This window comes from Camelus bactrianus, chromosome 25 (genome assembly GCF_048773025.1).
Source record: "Camelus bactrianus isolate YW-2024 breed Bactrian camel chromosome 25, ASM4877302v1, whole genome shotgun sequence".
Classification (NCBI taxonomy): Eukaryota; Metazoa; Chordata; class Mammalia; order Artiodactyla; family Camelidae; genus Camelus; species Camelus bactrianus.
Genome location: NC_133563.1, coordinates 38,756,915 through 38,778,161, shown reverse-complemented (window position 1 = coordinate 38,778,161; position 21,247 = coordinate 38,756,915). Strand labels below are relative to the sequence as shown.

The following is a 21,247-nucleotide window of genomic DNA, read 5'->3' as shown; positions in this document are numbered from 1 at the left end:
CACCTACAGGCCTCAGGTGCTCACAGACAAGCACACCCAGGCCTAGCAACACAACAGCTCCCCATCATGGAAATGGAGGCCCAGCTGAGACACACGACAAGGCAGGTAGCAGAGCGAACGGCCCTTTATCCAGTCACAGGATGAAACTAGGTCTCTGCAGCCAGGTGCCTTCCAGGTGTAGCTTCTGCCCCTGGTCCATCTAAGGGAGGAGGCTAGCGTTCTGGCTGGGGGCACATATCAGGGTCTGAAGAGCAGGGGCCCTGAGGCAGCAGGACCTTCATCTCCCTGAGACCCAGCCCTTCACATGAGCAGGCAGCACGGCCTCTTCTCCACAGGGACCTCCTCCGAGGGGGCTGTGAGCTTCAGCAAGGGCGGGTCTCCACCGGCCCCAGGGCCCTCCTCTGGCTGGCGGGTCTCAGAGTCCACAGGCAGGCCTGACTCATCGGCCTCAGGCCCCTCGAGTGGGGGACGCTGCAGCTTGGCGACGGCCCGCTGGCGCTTGAGCTCTGCCAGGGTGTGGTGGGCCTTGGCCCGGACCAGGGCGTCGGGGGTGGTGCCCTCCGGGGAGCTTTGACGGTAGGAAACACTTTGGTCCAGCCGCTTAGAGTACAGGTGCCGCCCTGGGGGGCCCCCGACGCGGCCATTGTGTGGCTGGGTCACCTCAGGGTCCTCCTCCTGTGTGGGGAGCACAGGACCCAGAGGCTGTCAGGAGGGTCCTCTGCGGCCCAGGGCTCCAGGCTATGGGGCAGTATGGGGACAGAAACAAGGGCCAGGGCAGTGGTGACCCCTCTGGGGCACTAGCCTGGCACATGGGCCAGGGTTACTGGTCTCACAGCTCCTGAGGCCGGAGAACTGAAGTACCAAGGTCAGGCCATGCCCTGTGCCACGCAGCAAGGCAGGGCCTGCTCTGACCTCTGGGGCAGGCCCAGGCAGGGCTCACCTCACGGGGCGGCAGCCGTAGCTCTGCGTCTGTCTGGCGGTCCTCATCCTCATCGGGCGGCTCTGGGCTGGTGGGTGCTGGCTGTTGCCACACGATGGCTTCCTGGGCATGCTCCTTGCGGTACAGGCTGGTACGTTGGGTCAGGCTCACCCGCCTCACCACCTTCCTGGGGGGAGGGCAGGGGGAAGGTGGGGGGAGGCCGCTGCCCACCCACGGACTCTGTCCCGGGCCCCAGCTGGCACCTTGGCCTGCCGGCTGACAGTGGGGACAAAGCCCAGGCCAGAGCCCACGGGGTGTGGGTGCCCAAGGGGCTGGGGACAGAGCCTGTGCTGGCGGGGGTGGGCCTCGCGGGTGGCAGGGCTGGCACTCACCCCCGGCTGCCCGCACTGGAGGCGCGGCGGCGCAGCAGAGAGCACTGGTGGCCCTGGGCACGCAGGAGCGCGTCATGCTTGTGCTTCAGCTCTAGCAGCTTGGCCCGTACCTCCTCGTCCCCGCACACGTCTGGGGAGAAGTGGGCGCAGGGTCACAGGTGCCCTCCTGCCTGTCCCCCACACTAGGAGCACCCAGGTCCCAGCTCACCGAGAGGTGTCTCGTCCGTCAGGGACTTTCCATTCAGGTCAGCCCCGTGAGCCACCAGCAGCTCCACCAGGTGCACCTGTGGAGGGTTAGCCCAGCAGCTAAAGGCTCTGGAGCCAAGGAGCCCACCTTGGCCCAGCGCCCCTGCCCGGCACTCACCTGGCCCCAGTAGGCCGCGGCATGCAGTGGCTCCCAGCCATCGTGGTCCTTGGCGCTCAGACTAGCCCGGTGTTCCAGCAGCAGGGCAGCCACCTTGCTGAACCCATTGGCTGCAGCAATGTGGAGCTGCAGGAACACCGCCAACCCCTGAGTCCAGGCCCCATGCCAGCCCAGCAGCCACCTCCCCTGCCCAGTGCCTCAGGGCCACATCCTCACCAAGGTAGCCCCATGGTCCTGGGGGGCATCGAGGTCAGCTCCCGCCTGAAGTAGGCTCTGGATATCATCCAGCATGTGCAGCTCTGGCAAGGTGCGGGCCTGCTCGATGCCATCCTGGGTGATGCCTGCAGGGCAGTGGGCTCAGAGCTAGCACCTCCAGCACCACCCATGGTGCACGGGTGGGCGGGGCCGCACTCACCGCGGTTGGCCATGGCCGTCTCGAGGCAGTCCAGCGTCTGCTCATCTTCACACAGGTCATAGGGCATGTTTCCATCGGTGTTGACTGCCAGGAGGTCAGCACCCCTGCAGGGAGGAAGAACGAGGTGCTGGTCATAGGACACTTCTCCCTGCAGTGAGACCCCCAGTCCCCTCTCAGAGGTCCCACCTCAACAGAGGCCCTCAGCTGACGGCTGGCTGCCCTGCAGGACTGTATGGAGCTGACCTGAAGGAGACCCAGATCTCAGCTGCTGCAGTGAGTATGAGGCTACCCCTTGGCCCTGGACTGTCCTTGGGCCAGGTGGGCTGTCCTGCAGTCCCCACCCATGTCTGCGCTCTGGGTTCCTGGCAGCCATCTGCCCCGTGAACACATGGTGGGCCCACCTGCCACGAGGGGGTGCCAGGACTCTTGGGGGCCCAGGCAGCAAAAGGCGGTGTGAGGAGAGCTGGTGCCAGGGGTGGGGGGGCCCGCAGAGCTGCAAGGGGCAGGAAGGGAGGGAGGAGCCAAGGGAGCACCCAAAACACAAGGGTGGGTGCCCACTATGAGCAGGAGTGCAGTGGGGCCGGGGCTGCCCTCCACCCACATGCCCCGCGATGCCTGGGCGGCTCCAAGGATAGCCTGAGCCCCTGACTACCTGCCTGACTAGAGGGTCAGAGCTGAGGGGCCATGGGGGGGACCCGGATCCTGGAGAAGCTGAGCACCCTCTCCGTTCACCGAGGCAGGTATTCAGAGCTGAGTCCTGTTCTGCCCTCCTTGTTAATGGCCTGGCCTGTGTCCAGGTCCCCCCGCCTTGTGACTCTGACCTGAACAGCATTTCTCTGTGCAGACCCTGGTGCAAATAGCCTGGCAGGCAGAGGACCCACTGCCCTGCCCTGAGTTTGTGCTCCTTCGGAAGAGGGGGCATGGTGGGGCAGCATCGACACCTCTGCCCCATCCTGCTCTCCACACCAGGGATAAGTGGGGACACAAGGGGCCGAAGGCCAGGCACACTTTCCCACAGAGGCGATCCCTGGGCTGACCCACCATCTGCAAGGAAGGCCCTGCCTGCCCCAGGCCCCTGCAGCCCCTCCCTGACAGAGAGGCCCACTCTGGCCACACCTGCTCCCAGTGGGCCCTACCGAGCAATGAGCAGCTCCACCAGGTGCAGGTGGCCGCAGGTGGCTGCGGCATGCAGGGGTGTCCAACACTCACTGTCTCGGGCATTGACCTTGGCCCCGGCCTCCAGGAGCTGCTGCACCATCTCCCGGAAGTCATCGATGCAGCTCTGCAAAGCACACAGCCTGAGTGCCAGAGCCCCAGGCCTGGGCACCCTCCCCTCCTCCCACCTCTGGCGTGGCTGACCTGATGCAGGGCAGTCAGGCCATCCTCATTGGCCAGGTCAGGGCTAACCCCACTCTCGAGGAAATGGCGGACTGCAGGAGGGAAGGTGGTGCAGTCAGGATACAGGAATAGCGGGCCTACTCAGGCCCCCAACCCAAGGGCACCTGGGCTGCCCGCCAGGCTACAGCCATGAGAACAGAGGAGGGTAAGGGAGGTGGCAGGATGGACACCAAGCCCAGGCCAAGGGTTCAGGAGCTAGGGCCCAGCAAGGCACAGACGGCAGCCTCCTTCCCGACCTCCAGCAGGGCCCCTCTGCGATCATGGCATTCCAGCCCTCAGACTCCCAGAACAGGCCCCTCCAGTGTGAGAGCAGTCCAAACCATCCCACTCTGCCTGGGGCGCTAGCACCCTCACGACTAGCAGGCCACTCCACTCACACTCATGCCCCTTCTTGGGGACCCCCCACCCCTGCAGCCCAGAGAGTGGGCCCAGGGTGCCCAGGCCTGGCTCCCCAGCCGTGCTCCGCAGGGGGACACAAACACACCCTCCCCGGTGCCCCTACCCCTGCTCCCTGGGCGCTGGCCTGAGGCACACCCACCCAGCCCTCCTCCCTTCCCCGCCTCCTCTTGCCCTCTGCACCCTGGCTTCTACAGCAGAGGCCCCTGTCCTCGAGGGAGGCAGGAAGAGCCCTCAAGAGCCTGCCTGGAGAAGCGGCGGTGCTGTGAGCCTGTGGGCACAGGGAAGGAACAGGAAGCCAGCCACAAGCTCAGGCCTGTTCTCTGGGGAGGTTCTAATGGGAAGTCAGAGGCTGAGCCAGGCCAGCCAGTGGGGGAGCCCTGTTCCCTGAGCTCTAACCTGCCGAGGTGTTCATTACTGTCCTACTTGACAGAGGCTGAGGCTCAGGACCTAAGCAGGTAGTGGCCAGGACTCTCCTGAGCAACGCCCAGCACCCTGGCAACAGGCAGTAAAGACTGTGGGCCACCCCCAGCCTACCTGAGCTGAGCCTGGACTGCCCACCACTTGGGGCCTGCTCCAGGGTAACAGAGACAGGGCTACCGCCCGTACCCCAACCCAGGGCTCAGCCACACTCACCTTCCTCTAGGTCATTTCGGGCAGCCGCCTCTAGCAAGGCCACACTCGGAGGGAAGAGGACCCGCTTCTGCAGCCTGCCAGTCACCTCCTTCTGCTCCCTCCAGCCCTTCCTGCCCTGGGCCTCCTTCTCAGCCTGGGCCCACATCTTCACCTGATGGGCACGCCGCTTCTGGGCATGCTTCAGCCGCTCCTGTGTGCTCATCCTGCCCACCGTGGGCATCTCTGCCAGGAGCTCCAGGTGCTCTGCCATGACCGGAGCTGCCTGCCTGGGGGTCTGCTGGGGGCACCAGACAGGGGAGCACAGGGACCAGGCTGGGCCTGAGGGGTGGGGCGGCTGGCTGGACTGGCACCCTCCGGGGCATCCCCTCCCCAAGGTTCAATGCCTTCTGCCCCTGGCAAGGCTGGGTCAGAAGGTGTCACACCGTGACCTGGCCCAGGCAGTCGTGAGGGGCACAGGCCCCAGGCACCTTGGCTGCTCACTGGGCAGAGCCTCCCTCCCTCTAGGGGTCAGGGTGCACAGCCTGTGGGAAACAACCCAGGACCTGGCCAGGGTCAGTCCAGGGTCTGAAGCTAATTGCCCAGATAACAGAGCTGCAGCCCCTGGCACCTCGCCACGGGGGAAGGGAGGGCAGGGCAATGGGCAGAGGCTCCTGGGAGTCCTAAGAGCCCCTCACCTTCCAGGCCTTAGGAGGCTGGGTGGGGCCTGGGAGCAGCCATGGCTGCCCCCCCCCCCCATCTGCTGGGGGTCAGGGCTAACGAGGAGGTGTGGCAGAAGGGCAGGCTCAGCGGCCGGAGAGGCCTGGGCCGTGTGTGTCCAGAGTCCTGGGGTCCCGGTCCCCAGTACCCTGGGGTGAGGCTTCCCTAAGCGGCCAGGGCACTGCCAGTATGGAGGGCCTGGCAACTGTGTCTCCAGGAGGGCCTCCCCTTCGGAGAAGCCAGGCGACCAAGCTGCTGACAGCAGGTGCTCCCACGGCCCTGAGGGGAAACAAGGCAGCACATCAAGGCTGGCTCCCAGGGGGGTCGGGCGAGGCTCCCAGCAGGCCCTGCCCTGTGTGAGGCATCCCGCCTGCAGCCAGCACTGCTGGACCAGTCTCCGGCAGAAGGGAGGGGCTTGCCCTGCCCCTGTTCTGGCTCACACACTCAGCGGTTCCAGAAAGGGATCTGCTGGCTGTGCAGCTGAAAAGGGAGCAGGGAGGACTTCCCCTCCTTGTCCCCAGGCTGGGCTGGGATGCCCAGTCACCTTCTCCTTGGGCTCTCCCAGAACTGCCCTTCCTCCCCGGCCTCTTGGACCTCAGGCCTCCTTGCTTCTCGGCAGCTGAGGGTGCAGGGCACAGCCAGTCCCAACCAGCACCCCAGCTCCTCGCCACCCAGAGTCCAGAAGGAAGTCCTTGCCAGGCTTTCCAGCTCAGGCCAGTCAATGCCTCAGCCATCCTGGGCTGCAATAAAAGCCCTGGTCCTTTGAACACAGGCATAAGGGGGCTGCCTGACTTGGAATCTCTCGAACAAGCAGGCAGAGGGGCTGGCATGGCCCAGCCTGCCCAGCATCCCTGGTGTGTGGTCACTCGGCACGGTTGTGGGACACTCCTCAGGAGATCATGGCCCTGCTCCACCTAGAAAGAACCCACCCACAGCTCAGCTTGCCCACCAGGAGTCCACACTCTCATGTGGCCAGACCCTGTGGCCATCTAGATAGTGATGCAGCCTTCCTCTGGCCAGACTTGTACTCAGGATCTCAGTTATCCCTGGAAGGGGACTGTCCTGGGCCAGATCAAATCAGGTCAGGTCCCTGCTGCTCCAAGACCCTAGCATACCTGGGGACTTGCTTTACAGGTCCGACCTGCCCTGGACTTTGCCTGTGCTCCAGCTATCCCCTCTGGGAGCCTGACCTCAGAGGCTCCCTGGGGACAGGACAGAGGACCAGCAAAGCCCAGGAAAGAGCTTTCCAGGCAGCATTCTGCTCTGGGCAGCCTGCCCCCAGCTGGCCACCTGTGCAGATAGCTGGGGCCAGAGCAGTCATGAGCTGTCCAGACCTCCAGCCCGGATTCCCCAAGTCCTGCCCTTGCCTCGGAGACACAACTTCCCCATTGAGACAGGCAGGAGGCCAGTGCAGGCACCCTGCCAACTCCCCATCTATGAGGATGGGGGTAGGTCCCAGACCACACCCAGGGCACACAGAGCCTTCACGCTCTTCCCTGCTGGCCACTTACGGCTCCCTCGCATTCCCCCTGAGGGAGCTGGCATCCCCTCCAGCCTGCACGTGGGGGCCTTCATCTCTCTGGAGTAAGGCTCTGGAGCTGCCTGAATGGTCCACCCCAAAAGACCACAAGGAAGGAGCAAGGCACACTGCGTTCTGCTCAGCGACACCCCTCCCTGTCTCCAGCCATGGGAGGGGAAGGGGACCCAGAGAGAACACCCTCCTACCCTGTCCAAGAGGGAGGAAGCCCCCCGCTGCCAGGCTAAGGCTGCCAAGCAGAGTGGGCTCACAGGGTCTCAGGGACCAGTTTTACTTCTCCGAGACAGACGCCAACATCAGAGCCACAGTCTGATTTTGTTGTGTTTAAGAAGCTTTAGGAAACATCCTCCCTCTCGACATTTTATGGAAGAAAAGAGATCCTGACGCCCAAGTCCTATAGAAAACAACCTAGAATAACCAGCTTTTCAAATTGAATAGATGTTGTGTTGTGGTTTTCTCATTTTGAAGAACATCCATGAAAAGTCACCCTGGGGCACCCTCTGGACAGCCTCAATCCACCCCGCGCCGGCCTGAGTCCACGGGCACAGGCTCCAGCTACAGAGCTGCTCCCTGCGGCCTCCAATGCCCTGGCAGCACAGACAGCAGACCCTGCTGGGCTACAGCAGCTCAGACGGGGCCTCAGCCCCCTACCCTGGGTTCCACCTTCCTGAAGCCCTGGGTTCTCTCTGGGCCCCCTCAGCGGCATTCCTTGCTGGAAGTTGCCTGAGGGCGGTCTCTGTGTGACCTTGGGCAGGTCCTTGGGCCACTGGACTGCCTCCTCCGAGAGACAGGTGACCCCAGGGAGTCCCAGGACCCCACTCAGTGGGCATCCCATCCCGGGACAGTCTCCACAAGTGGCACCTGGCACCCCCCAGGCCAAGCCATCAGCTCTCAAGCCCCAGACCCCCAGACTCTGCCCGCTGCCCCTCCCCGAGCCCCACTCAGCTGCTTCCTCCCAGCCATGCGGTCAGGCAACGCCCCCCAGAGCTGGGCGACTCACCCCTCAGCTGAGACACAAAGGCCAGGGCAGCTCAGCGGAGTCCCAGCAAATGACCACCGCATCACCCCCAGGCCCAGGGGGCTGAGCCAAGCGGCTGCCGCCTCCGTCTGCAGGGGCTGCCCCAAGCCTCCCTGGAATGTCAGACTGAGATAATCCGGGCGATTTTTCCAGTTCTCAGCTCCACTCCACGTGGTAGTGCAAGCCTGAGGTGGGAGGAGGCTTCTTGAAGGACCGCGGCCACCACCCCACATCCTCTCAGCCCACACCACCAAGCCAGCCCCAAAGACTGTGCTGGGAATACCACCCGACACCTGGCTGATGGGACCCCTAGGTGGACAGACCGGGACTGGCCAGGGTATCTCGGCAGCCCCTCCTCCACAGGTCCCAGTCACGATCCCCATTTTCAACACAGGGAGACCGAGGTCACGACTAAACCCAGGGTCCCCTGTTAACGACTCCACCATACAGCCTCGTGCCCTCTTCACGACATCTATGTAAGAACCAGAGACAGTGCAGCAGGAGCCCAGAGCCTGTCGCCTTGCTCACCCAGAGACAAGGAGGCTGTGCCTTGTGCACAGAGGACAGGAGAGGCGAGGCAGGGGTGTTAGAGAACGCCCAGCCCCATGCCCGCTACCTGTCAGGTTTGGGGACTTTACATCCCTGTTTTGCTCAAGGCTTGTCAGAGTGGGTTCCTGTAACTTTCAATCAAAAGAACTGGTTCCATCTGTGGCATCATGGGAATAGCCAAACCACCACTGCTGGTGACTCTGGGGAAAGTGTGTTGTAACAGACCCACATATGGTGCCCGTCAGCAGCGAGCTCGTCCAGATGTCACAGGCCATGGCCTGAGACACGTTGGCCAAAGCCATGACCCAAAGGTGTCCCTGCCTGGGTCCCAGGAGCATCACAGGTCCCCGGGGACAGCACCTGTGGCCAGGCCTCCAGGGACATGCCTGGCCTCATCCAAGGGCCAAGCCCAGCACCAGCCCACCTGGCTCACCTGGGGAGACTCCTGGTCCCGCCACCTGTCCGGCCCCGACCCCAGGCACCAGGGCCCCACAGCAGCCCCCCAGCAGATGGGGGCTGGATGTTGAGGGCACTGTCTGCCCAGCTGGCCTCTCCCACCAAAGGACAAGCTCACTGAGGACACATTCCTGCATGTCTCTCAGCCATAGGCCAGAATCTAGAGGAGGGCCCTAGGTCAGTCAATGCGGCCGAGTGGACGAGCTCAGGCCTGAGGTGCCCTGGGCCCGCGCTGTCACCCTGTCCAGTCGGGGAAGGAGCCCTCAAATGTGACGGGGGCAGCGCCAGGCCCGAAGGTGGCTGGGCCCCTGCCCTGGAGGACAGGACGTGGTTTACAACAGGCACTTGCCTGGCACAGGGTGGGGGCCAAGAGGGGACGAGGAGGACAGCCGGCCACTGAGAGAGCAGTCTGGGGAGCTGGCAGCAGATCAGGAGGGTTGAAGTGTGAGCAGCAGGGACAGTGAGGCCCAGGGGCTGAGCCAGCGGGCGGGGGCTACCTGCACTGGCAGGAGGAGCAGGCCATCACTGTGGCATGATGGGAGTACAGAGCAGCTCCCCCCAGGTGCACTCGCCTGCCCCCTGCAAGCATGTTCTGGATCGTTCTAGAAGCTAATCGCGCAGCGCCACCATCGGGCCCCTTGCTGCAGCAGCCCTTACGACAAAAACACCGGACGTGACCCACGTGTCTGTCAAATGGTCATAAATAAGCCTCCGAGGGTTTATGAGGAAGCTTTCCAGGCACCACCGTGGCTAGGTCGCTAAGTAACTATTCAGTGAAGAGAAAAACATACAAAATCTGTACATGATAAGCTACCTTTTGTGTAAAGAAGGAACAAAAAAGAATGCACATACACATCTATGTAAGAAACACAGGAGAGATGGGACAAGTGATGAGAAGTGCCACTGGGAGCGCAGAGGGCAGGTAGGGGGCGCGGAGGGCAGGTGGGGGGCTCGGAGGGCAGGTGGGCGGCACGAGCCCTGGGGGTTGCATGGTTTCCAAGCCCTGTGAAGGTAAACCTCTTTGAAACAACTCTAAGTGCTGTTCAGGGAGGGCAGGTGTGAGCACACCTGTTGGGTATCAGGTAGGGCCTTGCAAGGCAGAGACGTCGAGGGGACAGTGGAAGAACTGGCCTCTGCCCGAAAGGCCGTGGGAGCCACAGGGGCTCTCAAACGACTAAGGGTGTGCCCAGATCCGGGAACTAGGGGGCCTCACGGAAAGTCACTGGGGCCCACATGCCTACCCAGCAGGGGATGGACAGGAGAGGCCAAGAGTAAGAGGATGAGGGCTGGATAGGCTGTTGGATGCAAGGAAAGGGGCAGCAAGGGGCACACAGAGGAAGGAGGGCCCTCAGAAGTGGGACCGAGCCGTGTCTGAGGTAAGCAGGGGCCAGGAAGCCCAGAAGCGAGCAGTCAGCAGAGGTACAGACAGGAGAGCCAGAACGGCCACGCAGGGCCCCCGGGGAAAGCCTGCTTGAAAGGACGGCAGGTGGCCACCTGAAACCACAGAGCAGGACCCTGCCTCTCCTCACACCAAAATCAATTCCAGAAGTACCACAGACACAGCTGCAAGGAAAACAAGACCCAAGGAGTACGAGAAGGAGGCGGGCAGGAGCACCTGCGCAGCTGCAGCAGAGGGGGCCTTCTGAGCTTGACACGCAACCCAGAAACCAAAACCATCCGACTCATTAGATTCTTCAAACACCTGCACTGTAAAAACCAAAACAAAACCTACAAAATCAGAAGACAGATGGTCAACCGAGTAAAAACATTTACAACAAACACGACAAACAGGTCCTCATGTCAACTGTGATGGCATTGAAAAGAGCAGAATCCCATTAAAAACACCCAGGCAGAGGCTCCCTGAAAGTTCACACATGCCAGAGAAGCAGGACACGAGTGCGGACAGCACATGGGGCTGGACCACAGAGACAGGATGCCAGCCCCCAAGAATGCCCATGAGGTGTCCACCACGGTGCAGAAGGCCTTAGACCCGCTACGTCAATAAACTGCCCCGCCCCACACACCTCTGAACCGCGGAGTGCAGTGCTGACAGGTGAACTTCCAGGTGGGGCCGCGGCCATGCTCCGTGCTGCCTCACTGTCACCATTCCCAGGTGTGGGGCTCTAAGTTTTCTGCCTTTTGCTGAGCAGCAGTCCACTACATGCCTGTACCCTCACTTACATAGCCTGCCACCTGAGGGACGGGGGCAGTGGGCGTGGGCCTGTGAAAGAGGCTGCTGTGAATGCCCTGTACGCAGACCCTGCTGCACAGCAGGCTACACAACGTGACTCGATGGATGGCACAGCTGCTTCCAAGCGCTGCACCAATTTATACTCCCATCAGCGAGGGAGAAACATCCCAGCTGCTTTACAGATGACATATTCTCTCCGTCAGTCTGGTGCACGGGCAGTGGTATCTTCCCACATTCAATGTGCAGTTCTCTGGGCATTAACTGGGTGAGATATCTTTCCAAAGACAAGTCTCCTATATTCTCTTCTAAAAGCAGGAGAGTTTGTGCCCCACTCAGGTCTGCAGTCCACTAGGGGCTGATGTTTGTAGACAAAGTAAGGATCTGTGCTGGTTTTAAAATATGCCCGTGAAGTACTTGATACATCTCCCTTCAGAAGGTGGGGCCTGACTCCCCTCCCCTTGAATGTGGACTGCACTGAGTGACTGGCTTACGATGAACAGAGTACGACAGAGCACACAGCATGTGCCGCCCAAGGTGAGGGGGTGAGGGGCACTGCAACTTCCTCCTAGCTTTCTTTTCGGTCCTTCACACTGGGGAAGCCAGCCCGTGTCATGAGGACTCGAGCCGGGCCCCGGGGCTGGTGAGGGAGCCCCCTCGAAAGCAGACCCTCCTGCCAGGGGAACCTGCAGCAGGTGCATGAGTCCCAGACAGGGCATCAGCCAGGCTGCACCCAGAGCCCGACTCGCAGAGACTGCAAGATTACAAATCGGTTTCAAGCCACTGTATCTAGGGGGCAGTGTGTTGCCAGTCAGTATACGTCTAGTACAGGCCCCAGGTTCCTTCCTCGGCCACGTCTATACCCAGCTGCCCCAGCGCCGTTACGTAAAAGCGGCTTCTCCCCACTGCTCTGCAGTGCCACCCTGGCAGTAAATTAGTTCCTACAAATATGCAGGCTTTGTAGCACGTCTCCCCTCTGGCGCCCCAGCCCTCTTTGGGGGCAGGGGTGCTGGCTGGCCTACTCCCTCTGGGCTTCTGGTCTCAGCTTCCTTTCTGACCCTAACGTGAGGTCTATGTCCTTTCTCGTGGGTCTCAATTCGCACCACGCTTCCTCAGCAGAATGCTCAGCAGCAGAACCGCGCGAACCTGGAGCTACTCTGTGGCTGGGACACAGGAGTGAGCTTCATCCGGCTCAGGTGCACTTGCCCGGCCAAGGCTCCTGGGAGGGGGCCCGTGTGGACCACTCCACGCGGGGGAGGGGCCTCCCCCCAAATCAGGGAGGTTCCAAATCTCCCTCCTCCATTTCCTTCCCCTTGCCACCCAGCTCTGAAATAAATCTACTAACTAACTCACAGCAACGTGTCAGAAACCTCACTGGCCAAATGAAAGAAGTCGGCAGCTGAAGGTATCTGCATTTGAAAAGAGACTCCTGGGGAACTGAAGACAAAAGCCGGCCCTTAGCCAGGAGGGGGAAGGGCCGGGGCTTCCTTCCCGGAGGCAGGGCCACAGGCTGCAGCCAGCACTTTAGCCTGGTGCTCCGATGGGCCACAACCCCACTGCGTAGATCTGGAAATTAAGGTCCGTCAAGTACAGCAGTGTCCAAACAAAACCACAAAACTGGGCTTTGGAGGGGCCAGCGTGGTAACCCTGGGTCGGCTCTGCCTCAAAACTTCCCCACAAGGACGTGGGGCCTGGGGGCGGGCAGTGCTAAGGGCTCTGAGGGCCAGGATGCTGCCAGGAGCACAGGGCCCCAGAGCTCTGGAAGGAAGAGGCACTTAGGCTACACAGCCTTAGAAGAAGAGCTGTGTGGGTCTAGACGGCCAACTGAGTACATGTGTCCCCACACTGAGACCCCCACAAACCTAGGGGCACCCAGAAGAGAGTTTATGAACAGTTTACACACTCCTGCAGGCTGATGGAAGCAGGGCGGGAGCCCCAGGGCAGAGGAGGCCTGCACAGGAGGCGTCCAAGGAACGACCCGAGGCCAGAGACACTCCAACATATGAAGAAGGGGACTTCACATGTGACACACAACGCAGCGAAGTCCCCGTGATCCAGAAGCCAGCTCAGAGCACTATTCCTCTAAGGGTACAAGGCCACTGGGGCCACTGGTGAGACACAGTCTGTGCACACAGCCCGGCTCTGCAGACAGAAAGGCTGACATCTTTCCCAGCTGCCACACTGCAGGACAGTGACAGAGGCACAGAACAGAATGTGACTCTGTCAACACGCAGGCGTAAGAATCAAGGCCTGCGCCACAGAATTGAACACTGGGGCTCAGATATTTATCACCATTGTCACAGCAGCATTAGTCACAATAGCTGAAAAGCAAAAACAACTCAAATGTCCATCGACAGATGAATAAATAAACAGTGGCAGATACATACAGTGGAATATTCAGCCACAACAAGGAATGAAATCCTGATAAGTGCTACAAACGTATGATTTCCCCTTACATGAGGCACCTGGAATAGGTAAATTCAGAGAAAACAGAATGCTGGTTGCCAGGGGCTGGGGGAGGGGATAAGGAAGAAGTGTTGAATGGACAGTTTCTGCTTCAGGTGATTAAAAATTTCTGGAAATAGAAAGTGATGATAGTTGTGCAACACTCTAAATGTATTTAACGCTAAAAAAAAATTAATTCAACAAGACAGACCACATGCTGAAACGTAACACAAGATACAATAATTTTACAAGGAATGGAAGCACAGAGAATGCTCACTGACCATAGTGGAATTAAACTAGAAGACATCTGGAAAAACTCCCAAATATTGGGAAACTCTGAAGCATACTTCTAAGTAATCCACAGGCTAAGGAAGGAATCAAAATGGAAGTCAGAACCTATTTTAATCTGAATGATCATGAAAACATAACAAATACGTGAGATACAGTCACAGCAGGGCTTTGAGGGAAACTCTACCTTTGAATGCTTACTGTAACAAGAAAGGTCAAATCAACGGACCAAAGCTTCCAACTTAGTAAGAAGCTAGAAAAAGAGGAGAAAACTCAACCCAAAGGAAGTAGAAGGAAAGACTAATAAAGACAAGAACTAATGAAATAGACAACCGAGAAAAACACTGCAACTGAAAGCTGTTCCTTTGAAAATATCGATAAAATCAATAAAAACTCTCACTAAACAGACCAAGAGAAGCCAAAAACTACCAATTTCATGAAAGAAAAATGGGGACTTCATTACAGATCCAACAGACAATGAAAAGGATAAAAATGGGAATGTTCTGAACAATTTATGATAATAAACTTAACAACTTAGGTCGGGGTGGACAAAATATAGCCCATGGACCAGATCAGCCCACCGTCTGTTTTTGCAAGTAAAGTTTAATTAGGAGACAGACACGCTCACTTGTTCATGCAGCATCTATGACTGTTTTGCTACAGTAAGAGTTAAGTGGCTACAACAGAGACCACGTGAAAAGCCTAAAGTATGTCCTATTTGGCCCTCTATAGAAAAAAGTTGCCATGCTTGACTTATGATGAATGGGCAAATTACCCAAATGAAGCAAATTATCAAAATGGGCTCAAGAAGAAATAGAAAATCTGAACAGTGGTGTATCTATTGGACGAATTAAATCTGCCCTTAAAATTTTTCCCACAAAGAAACTCCAAGCCCAGATGGCTCTACTGGCAAATTTTATCAGGCTCTTTGAAGACGAAGTAATACAGAATCTACAAAATGCTTTCTGACAACAGAAGAGAAAGAAACACATCACAGCTCCTTTTGTGAGACCAGTATTACCCTGACTCCAAAACCAAAGACATGACAAGAATACTACAGACTGATCTCTTCATGAACAGCTGCAAAAATCCTTTCTAAAATGTTACCCAATTGAATTCAGCAATATATAAGAAGGCTACTACATCTGACCAGGTGGGGTTTATTCCAGGAGTGAAAGATTGGCTTAAGATTTTAAAAATCAACATAGTTTACTATTTTAAAAAATACAACCAAATCAATAGAAACAGGAAAAGCATTTGGGAAAATTCAAAAATCCACTCATGGTTTTTAAAAAATTAGAAAACTAGGAATAGAAGGAAAATTCCTCAACCTGATAAAGGGCATCTCCAGAAACCTAGTTAAACCCTGCCTAACAGTGAACAATTGAACACTTTCTCCCTAGGACTGGCAGCAAGACAAGGATAGCTACTCTCACCACTCCTGCTGGACACTGTACTCAAGTCCTAGCCAGTGCACGAAGGCAAGAAACAAAAAGCACACAGATTAGAAAGGAAGATGTAAACCTCTTTAGCTGCAGAAGGCATATAGCAAAATACGTAGAAGATACGTAGAAAGTCTTTTAAAATCTGTATTAGGGTGACTAGAATAAAAAGGTATATTTAGCAAGGTTCTGGCTACAAGGACATGTCAAAGTCGAATTTATGTCTGCACTGGCAACAAATGACTGGAAAATGTAAAATGTTAAATATGTCATTTACAAAATTAGTATCACAAAACATGGAATACTGTGACACCCCCTTCAAATGACAGAGTCTGACCTCTTCCGCTTGAATGTGGGTTGGACTTAGTTCCTCACTTCTGACACAATGAAGATGCACAGCTTCAGGGACCAGGGCCCAAAAGGCACGGCAGCCTCTCTCGTTTGTGCTCTGGGACCTTGGCCCTGAGGACACTGGCTCTGGTGCTGACATAAGGAGTCTAGTAGAGGGCCACGGGTGGGGACCGCGTCCTCCCGAGGACAGCCGTGGGAGGGTGCCCCAGCAAGCCCACCCACAGCCCAGCCCAGCCCTCAAATGACCAGCCTGGCTGATCGTCCCAACTGCAACCACAGGAGACCCTGAACCAGAACACCCCAGCTAAGCCATTTTAAATTCCTGACCTACAGCAGCTATGAGATAGTAAACATATATTGTTTTAATACAGTATATTTTAGGGTAATCGGTTATATACCAATACGTAATTAATACAGAGACCTAAATAAACGAAGAAATAGGTACCATGCTCTATATACTGTCCAAATGTCAATTCTCCTCCAGATATATCTGTAGCTTTAATACAATTGCAATCAAAATGCCAGTAAGCCTTTTTGGACAAACTGACAAGCTAATTCTAAAATTTTGATAGAACTGCATAGTATCTTGAAGAGCCAAAAATGATCTGAAAAAGAAACATCAAGTTGGAGAATTAACACTACTCAATATCAAGCCTCCTTATAAAGCTACAATAGTCAAACCTGTGGGATCCTAGCAAGATCAACAAACAGACTAGAGAATCCAGAAACACCCCACACATACTGTCATGATTTTCAACAAGGGTGTTAGGTAATACAATGGGAGGAGGCTCGTCTTCAAAAACGGGCGTTGGAATGACTGGGTATCCATGGAAAACAATGAACAATGACCCTTGACCTCTACTCACACCATGAAAGCGCACAAACCATGAAGAAAAAAAAACTGGCAAACTGGACTTCATTAAAAGTGAAAGTGTCTGCTGCTCAAGACACTGGTAAGAAAAAAGTCAAGCCACAGACTGTGATAACGTATTTGCAACATGTTTATCTAGCCTAGGACTTGCATCCTGAGTATATTAAGAATTCTGAAAGCCTGAGAAGACGAACAATCCATTTTTCAAGGGGAAAAGATTTGGACACTTCACAAAAGATAAACAAATGGCCACTACAATAAGCACACGGAAAGATGTTCAACACCAGGCGTCAGTGAGGAAAGGCCAATCAGGGCACAAGGAGTGCGAGCGTGCACCCCAAGAATGGCTAAACTGTAAAAGGGCACCAGGAGAATGCGGGGCGCCTGGGAACGAGCAGCGGTACAACCACCTTGGAGAAGAGTCTGGCCCTTTCTTACCAAGTTACACACACACAACTTCACACACACCCAGCATTTCTACCATCTCAACCCAAGGGAAATAAAGCACATGTCCACACAAAACCTTGTAGACAAGAATGTTCACAGCAGTTTCATTCACAACAGCCCCAAGAGGGAAAGAATGGAAGTGTCCATCCGCAGGTAGGTGCACAGATGAAACAGTGGTGTGTCTACACAGCAGAATACCAGACCATTCAGCAAGAAACAGAGTAAACTACACAGACAAGCAGCAATCTGAATGTCCAAAATGGTGTGTCTGGCCAAAGAGCCAGACACAAAAGTGTTCATTTCATGATTCCATTTATGTGAAATTCTGAAAAAAGGGACGATGAATCTGTAGAAACAGAAAGCCACTCAGTGATTGCCTGGGGCCAGGAGGAGGGAGGGCAGACCACAAAGAGGGATGAGAGAACATTTGGGGCGACACAAATGTTCCACGTGTAGATCATGGTAGCGTTTACAGGGTGTACATATACATCTAGCAAAACCCACTGAATTATTTCATACAGGTACATTTTATTGCATGTAAATTATGCCTCAATAAAGTTTGATGTAAAAAAATAAAAATATACAACAGCAGTTTCACCCGGGCCTCTAAACCCTGCCTGGCCGCCCCCTCCCACCCATCTCCACACTTCCCACTCAGCACCAGCCTGCTCCCTGCCCCTGCCCTTGGCACCTGGGCTCCACACTGCAGTGGCTGGGATCAGTCAAGTTCCTCGACCTCTTTTCAATCAGTTTCCACATCTGTAAATGGAACAGCGGTGCCCTCTTTATAAGGTTCTTGTAAGGATCCAGTGAGTTAACACACACGCATCTTTGGTGTTTGGCACAGGGGTTGGCAGGGTATGCCCACTGTCTGCTTCTGTGGGTCACGAGCTAAAAATGGCTTTTACCTTTTTAATGATTGGAAAAAATAAAAACAATATTTTGTGACACATGAAAATTGTATGAAATTCAAATTTCTGGGTCTATCCATAGTTTTGTTGAAACAACACATTCACTGACGCCCTGTCTGCAGCTGCTTTTCCACAAGTTGGCAGAACAGAGACTATGTGGCCACAAAGCCCAAAATACTTACTCCCAGCCCATCTCAGACACACTCTGCCATCCTGATCTGCCACCTTCATCATCACTCCCATTGTGCATGAGCTGCTTCTTTGGTCTGGAAAGTTCTTCCACCAGATCTCAGGCTAGCTCTTCCCTTCTTGTCACTGAGATCTCAACTTAAACATTACCTCCTGAGAAGTCTTCTGCGGCTACCTTGTCACTCTCCTGTCTCTTCACCCTACTTTCATTTTTGACCCTATTGACTGTTTTCTTCCCTGAACCAGGTGCCTGACTTGCGGAGGCACCCAGGGGAGCAGCACAGACCGAAACACAGGAGACTGTGAGCTTGTGACTGAGTGGGCAGGACGGAAAGGGCTATCCCTCTGTGGCGTGTGCGGCTGTGACACGTCTACTGCCCAGCCACCCTGAGCTCAGCCCAGAGGAAACACTGGTAGTCTGCCAGCCACGGCAACGCTCTGCCCCAAGCCTTGCCCGCACAGGGAGGGATATTCAAACCTGCCCAGACAGTGGGCAAGGCTCTGCAGGAGCCCCACCCTTCATTTGAGTCCTGGAGGCTCCCAAGGGCCACCCACATCCACACCCTGCTCCTCCTTCCAAAATGGAAGGAGGTTCTATCAGGTGGGTGGGGTTGAAACTTATAAAGCTTGCCACACAAAATCAACAATAGCCAAAGTCAAGGACTGCTCAAGGTCTCAGGGAGCCCTGGCATGGGAACACAGGGCTGAGATTCCGTCCCAGCCACACGGTGGTGCCACCACCTGATCTCCACCTCCACCCTGCAGCCCCGTCCCTTTCCACTTTCCTGGACCTCCCCTGCCCCATCCACAACCTCCTGACTCTCTACTGACCCTGCCACTTAAGCCAACTCCAATCCCCCCATCTCCCACACACACCCTCTCCTCCTTATTGGAAGCTCTTTGAAGACCCGTCTGCAGGCCCTGTCTCTGCAGCCCCACCTCCCATGCACTCCTCTGTAGCACCAGTCTGCCTGATCTCTGTCACCACCAAGGAAGGAGGCAGCCCAGAATCCGCCAAGGACCGTCAGGCCTCGCAGCGTTCCTGGCAAAGGAGCCCACACCCCTCCCCATGGGACCCTCTCCCCAGGGAATCTGTGGAACTAGACTTTCCTGTACCTCTATGTCCTGTTTCCTCAATGTGCTGTGCTGGCAAGGATTTGCCCGAGGCCCCAGAGCTTGGAAATGGTGGGGGGAGGTTCCCACCCTCCCTTCCACCACCACTCAGGGGTTCAGTATGGTGGTGGCATGACACACATGTGGAAAGGTGATCAGGGCTAGGGTCAGGGGGCAGAGATTGGGGGCTAGTCTGCAAAGACAGGAGTGTTATCCTGAAGTCTGTGAGGAAGATTTCAAGGAGACTTCAAGAATCAAATCTGCATTTCAGACCCATCAACTCTGGTAGGTGAGAAGGATAAAGTCAAGGGGCTGAGACAGAGCCAAGAAGATCAGTAGGAGCAAATGCTCTGAACTCAGAAGGAAATAAGGAGCCCCAGCAGCAGGCTACTGGGCAGGGGGATGGAAAGCAAGGGCCGGGATCAGGGGTATTTAGGCGGAAGTTTGGAAGGAGCCTGAAGGTGGGAAGACACTGCCAGCGAGATGTCTGGCTTTGGCCAACAGGTAGACTGTGGTAGAGGCTTTGAGCTGGGTCACCAGAGCCTCACCTGAGACTGAGGTTCCAAAACTGCATGCAGTGGAGACAAGACCCCAGCGTTGAGCCCACAGATACAAGGGCCTCCTTCCTAGCAGCCTGCCAGCTCAGGCAACCTTCTGAGGAGAGCAGAGTCTAGGATGAACCAGTGGAGAGCCTACAAGGAGGTGAGGACAGTCCTGCTAAAGCTTCCTCATCCCATTCTGAGCAAGAGCTCGGGTGGAGGGTGGGGTCAGGTAGCTGGCTCAGAGCACCACACATCCCCCAACCAGGGACTCCCAGAGCCAGCCACCAGCCCCTCAGGCAATTCAGCTCCAGGGTGGGGCTACCCTCAGTACCTCTGAAGAGAAGTAGGGGACCCAGCCAGGAGCACAGAGGCCCCTTTACACCCCTTCCAGGGAAACCCAATCCTGCCAGGGGAGCACCTGAGGAAGCAAGGACAAGGACTGAGAGGAGCAGTGTTGTGCTCCCCTCCACCTCCACCCCCGAGGTAAGGATCCAGGAAGAAAAGGAAGGCCCAGGGCTTTGGGGAGGGCTAGCTTTTCTTCAGCTTCCCTAAACCTGAAATGATTCCACATACACGTCCCCTCTCTGCACCCATGGAGACTAACCCCATAGTGGCCTCAGACTCTGCTCCAGGACAGGGAGGGGCCCCCACCAGGCATGGATACCCCCTCCCAGGCCTGGAGCACCTCGATACCAGCACAGGGCCTGGCACTTTCAACACATCAGTCACTTTTCTTGCCCTGAGATCAGTCTGTGAGCTGGAGCCCAGAATCCCCATCACAAGTGAGGTGACTTGAACCCTTGGAAGTTTCAGGAACTTGCCCCAGAAAGGCTCCAATTTCTCCTCTGGCCTAACTCCAAAGTCCACACAAAGCCTGAGCAAGTCACTTCTCTGCAGGCCTCAATTTCCTCAGCTGAAAATGGAGATAATTTTATGCTGCCTACCTGACCAACAGGTTGCAAGAATGAAAACAACTCCAGTTATAGCTAGAACGCGGAAAGCCCTGCTGGTGGCCTTCACAGCCGGCCTCTTCAGAAGCCTTCCTGACCCTGACATGGGCTGTCCTGGGCCTCAACCACCTGAGCCCCAGTCGGGCCTGGAGACTTGTGCCCTGACTCTGGCCCCTCCCTGTCTCCCCTCTCCCCTGGAGCCCCGGCTTCCCCTCTCTCCCCAAGGCCGGCCTCCTCTCTCCGGCCTCCATCCCCCGACCCGTGTCCGGTCCCCCGGCCCGCCGCGCCCCCACGCCCAGGGCCCGGCCTCCTCTCCCCACACCCAGCCCAGTTCTCCCTGAACCGGGGCCCGGCCTCAACTCTCCGCACCCCACCGCCACCGGCGCCCGGCCTCCTCTCCCGCCTGTAGGGCCCGGAAGTCCGCGCCTCACCTTCCGCCTCGCGCACGCAGCCACCACCCAGTCGATCGGATCCCGTCGGCGAGTCAATCGGCTCAGCTAGCCTCCCGGCGCGGCGGGGGCGGGCCCCGCTCCCGGCCCTCGCCATGGCAACGAGACACTTCCGGCCTGCAGGCCCCGAGCCGGAAGCCGCGGCGCCCGGCGGGAGCCGGGGGCGGGGCCAAGCGGCCCGGGGGCGGGGCCTGCCCAGGGCGACTGGGAGCCGTCGCAGACGGTGCGGTGTGAACTTCCGCGGCTGGGGCATCCTTGGTGCGGATGAGACCCGGCTGAGGCCGG

At 56.9% G+C, this 21,247-nt stretch overlaps 1 protein-coding gene across 2 annotated transcripts; it reads right to left on the bottom strand.

Annotated features, from left to right (window-relative positions):
- Positions 1 to 106: 106 nt before the first annotated feature.
- PPP1R16A (protein phosphatase 1 regulatory subunit 16A) lies at positions 107 to 21,230 on the bottom strand. 2 transcript variants are annotated; one of them, XM_074352851.1, is made up of 10 exons: positions 20,945 to 21,230; positions 3,450 to 3,520; positions 3,227 to 3,372; positions 2,091 to 2,194; positions 1,892 to 2,016; positions 1,676 to 1,801; positions 1,520 to 1,595; positions 1,312 to 1,441; positions 941 to 1,106; positions 107 to 675 (listed from the first exon to the last, which is right to left on the bottom strand). In XM_074352851.1, the coding sequence occupies exons 1-10, from the start codon at positions 21,213 to 21,215 to the stop codon at positions 301 to 303; spliced, it is 1,590 nt and encodes a 529-aa protein (XP_074208952.1). In that variant the 5' UTR covers positions 21,216 to 21,230; the 3' UTR covers positions 107 to 300. The 2 variants fall into 2 exon arrangements, with proteins under 2 accessions (XP_074208952.1, XP_074208953.1); XM_074352852.1 differs by lacking the exon at positions 20,945 to 21,230 and adding an exon at positions 4,521 to 4,770.
- Between the last annotated feature and the right edge of the window lie 17 nt (positions 21,231 to 21,247).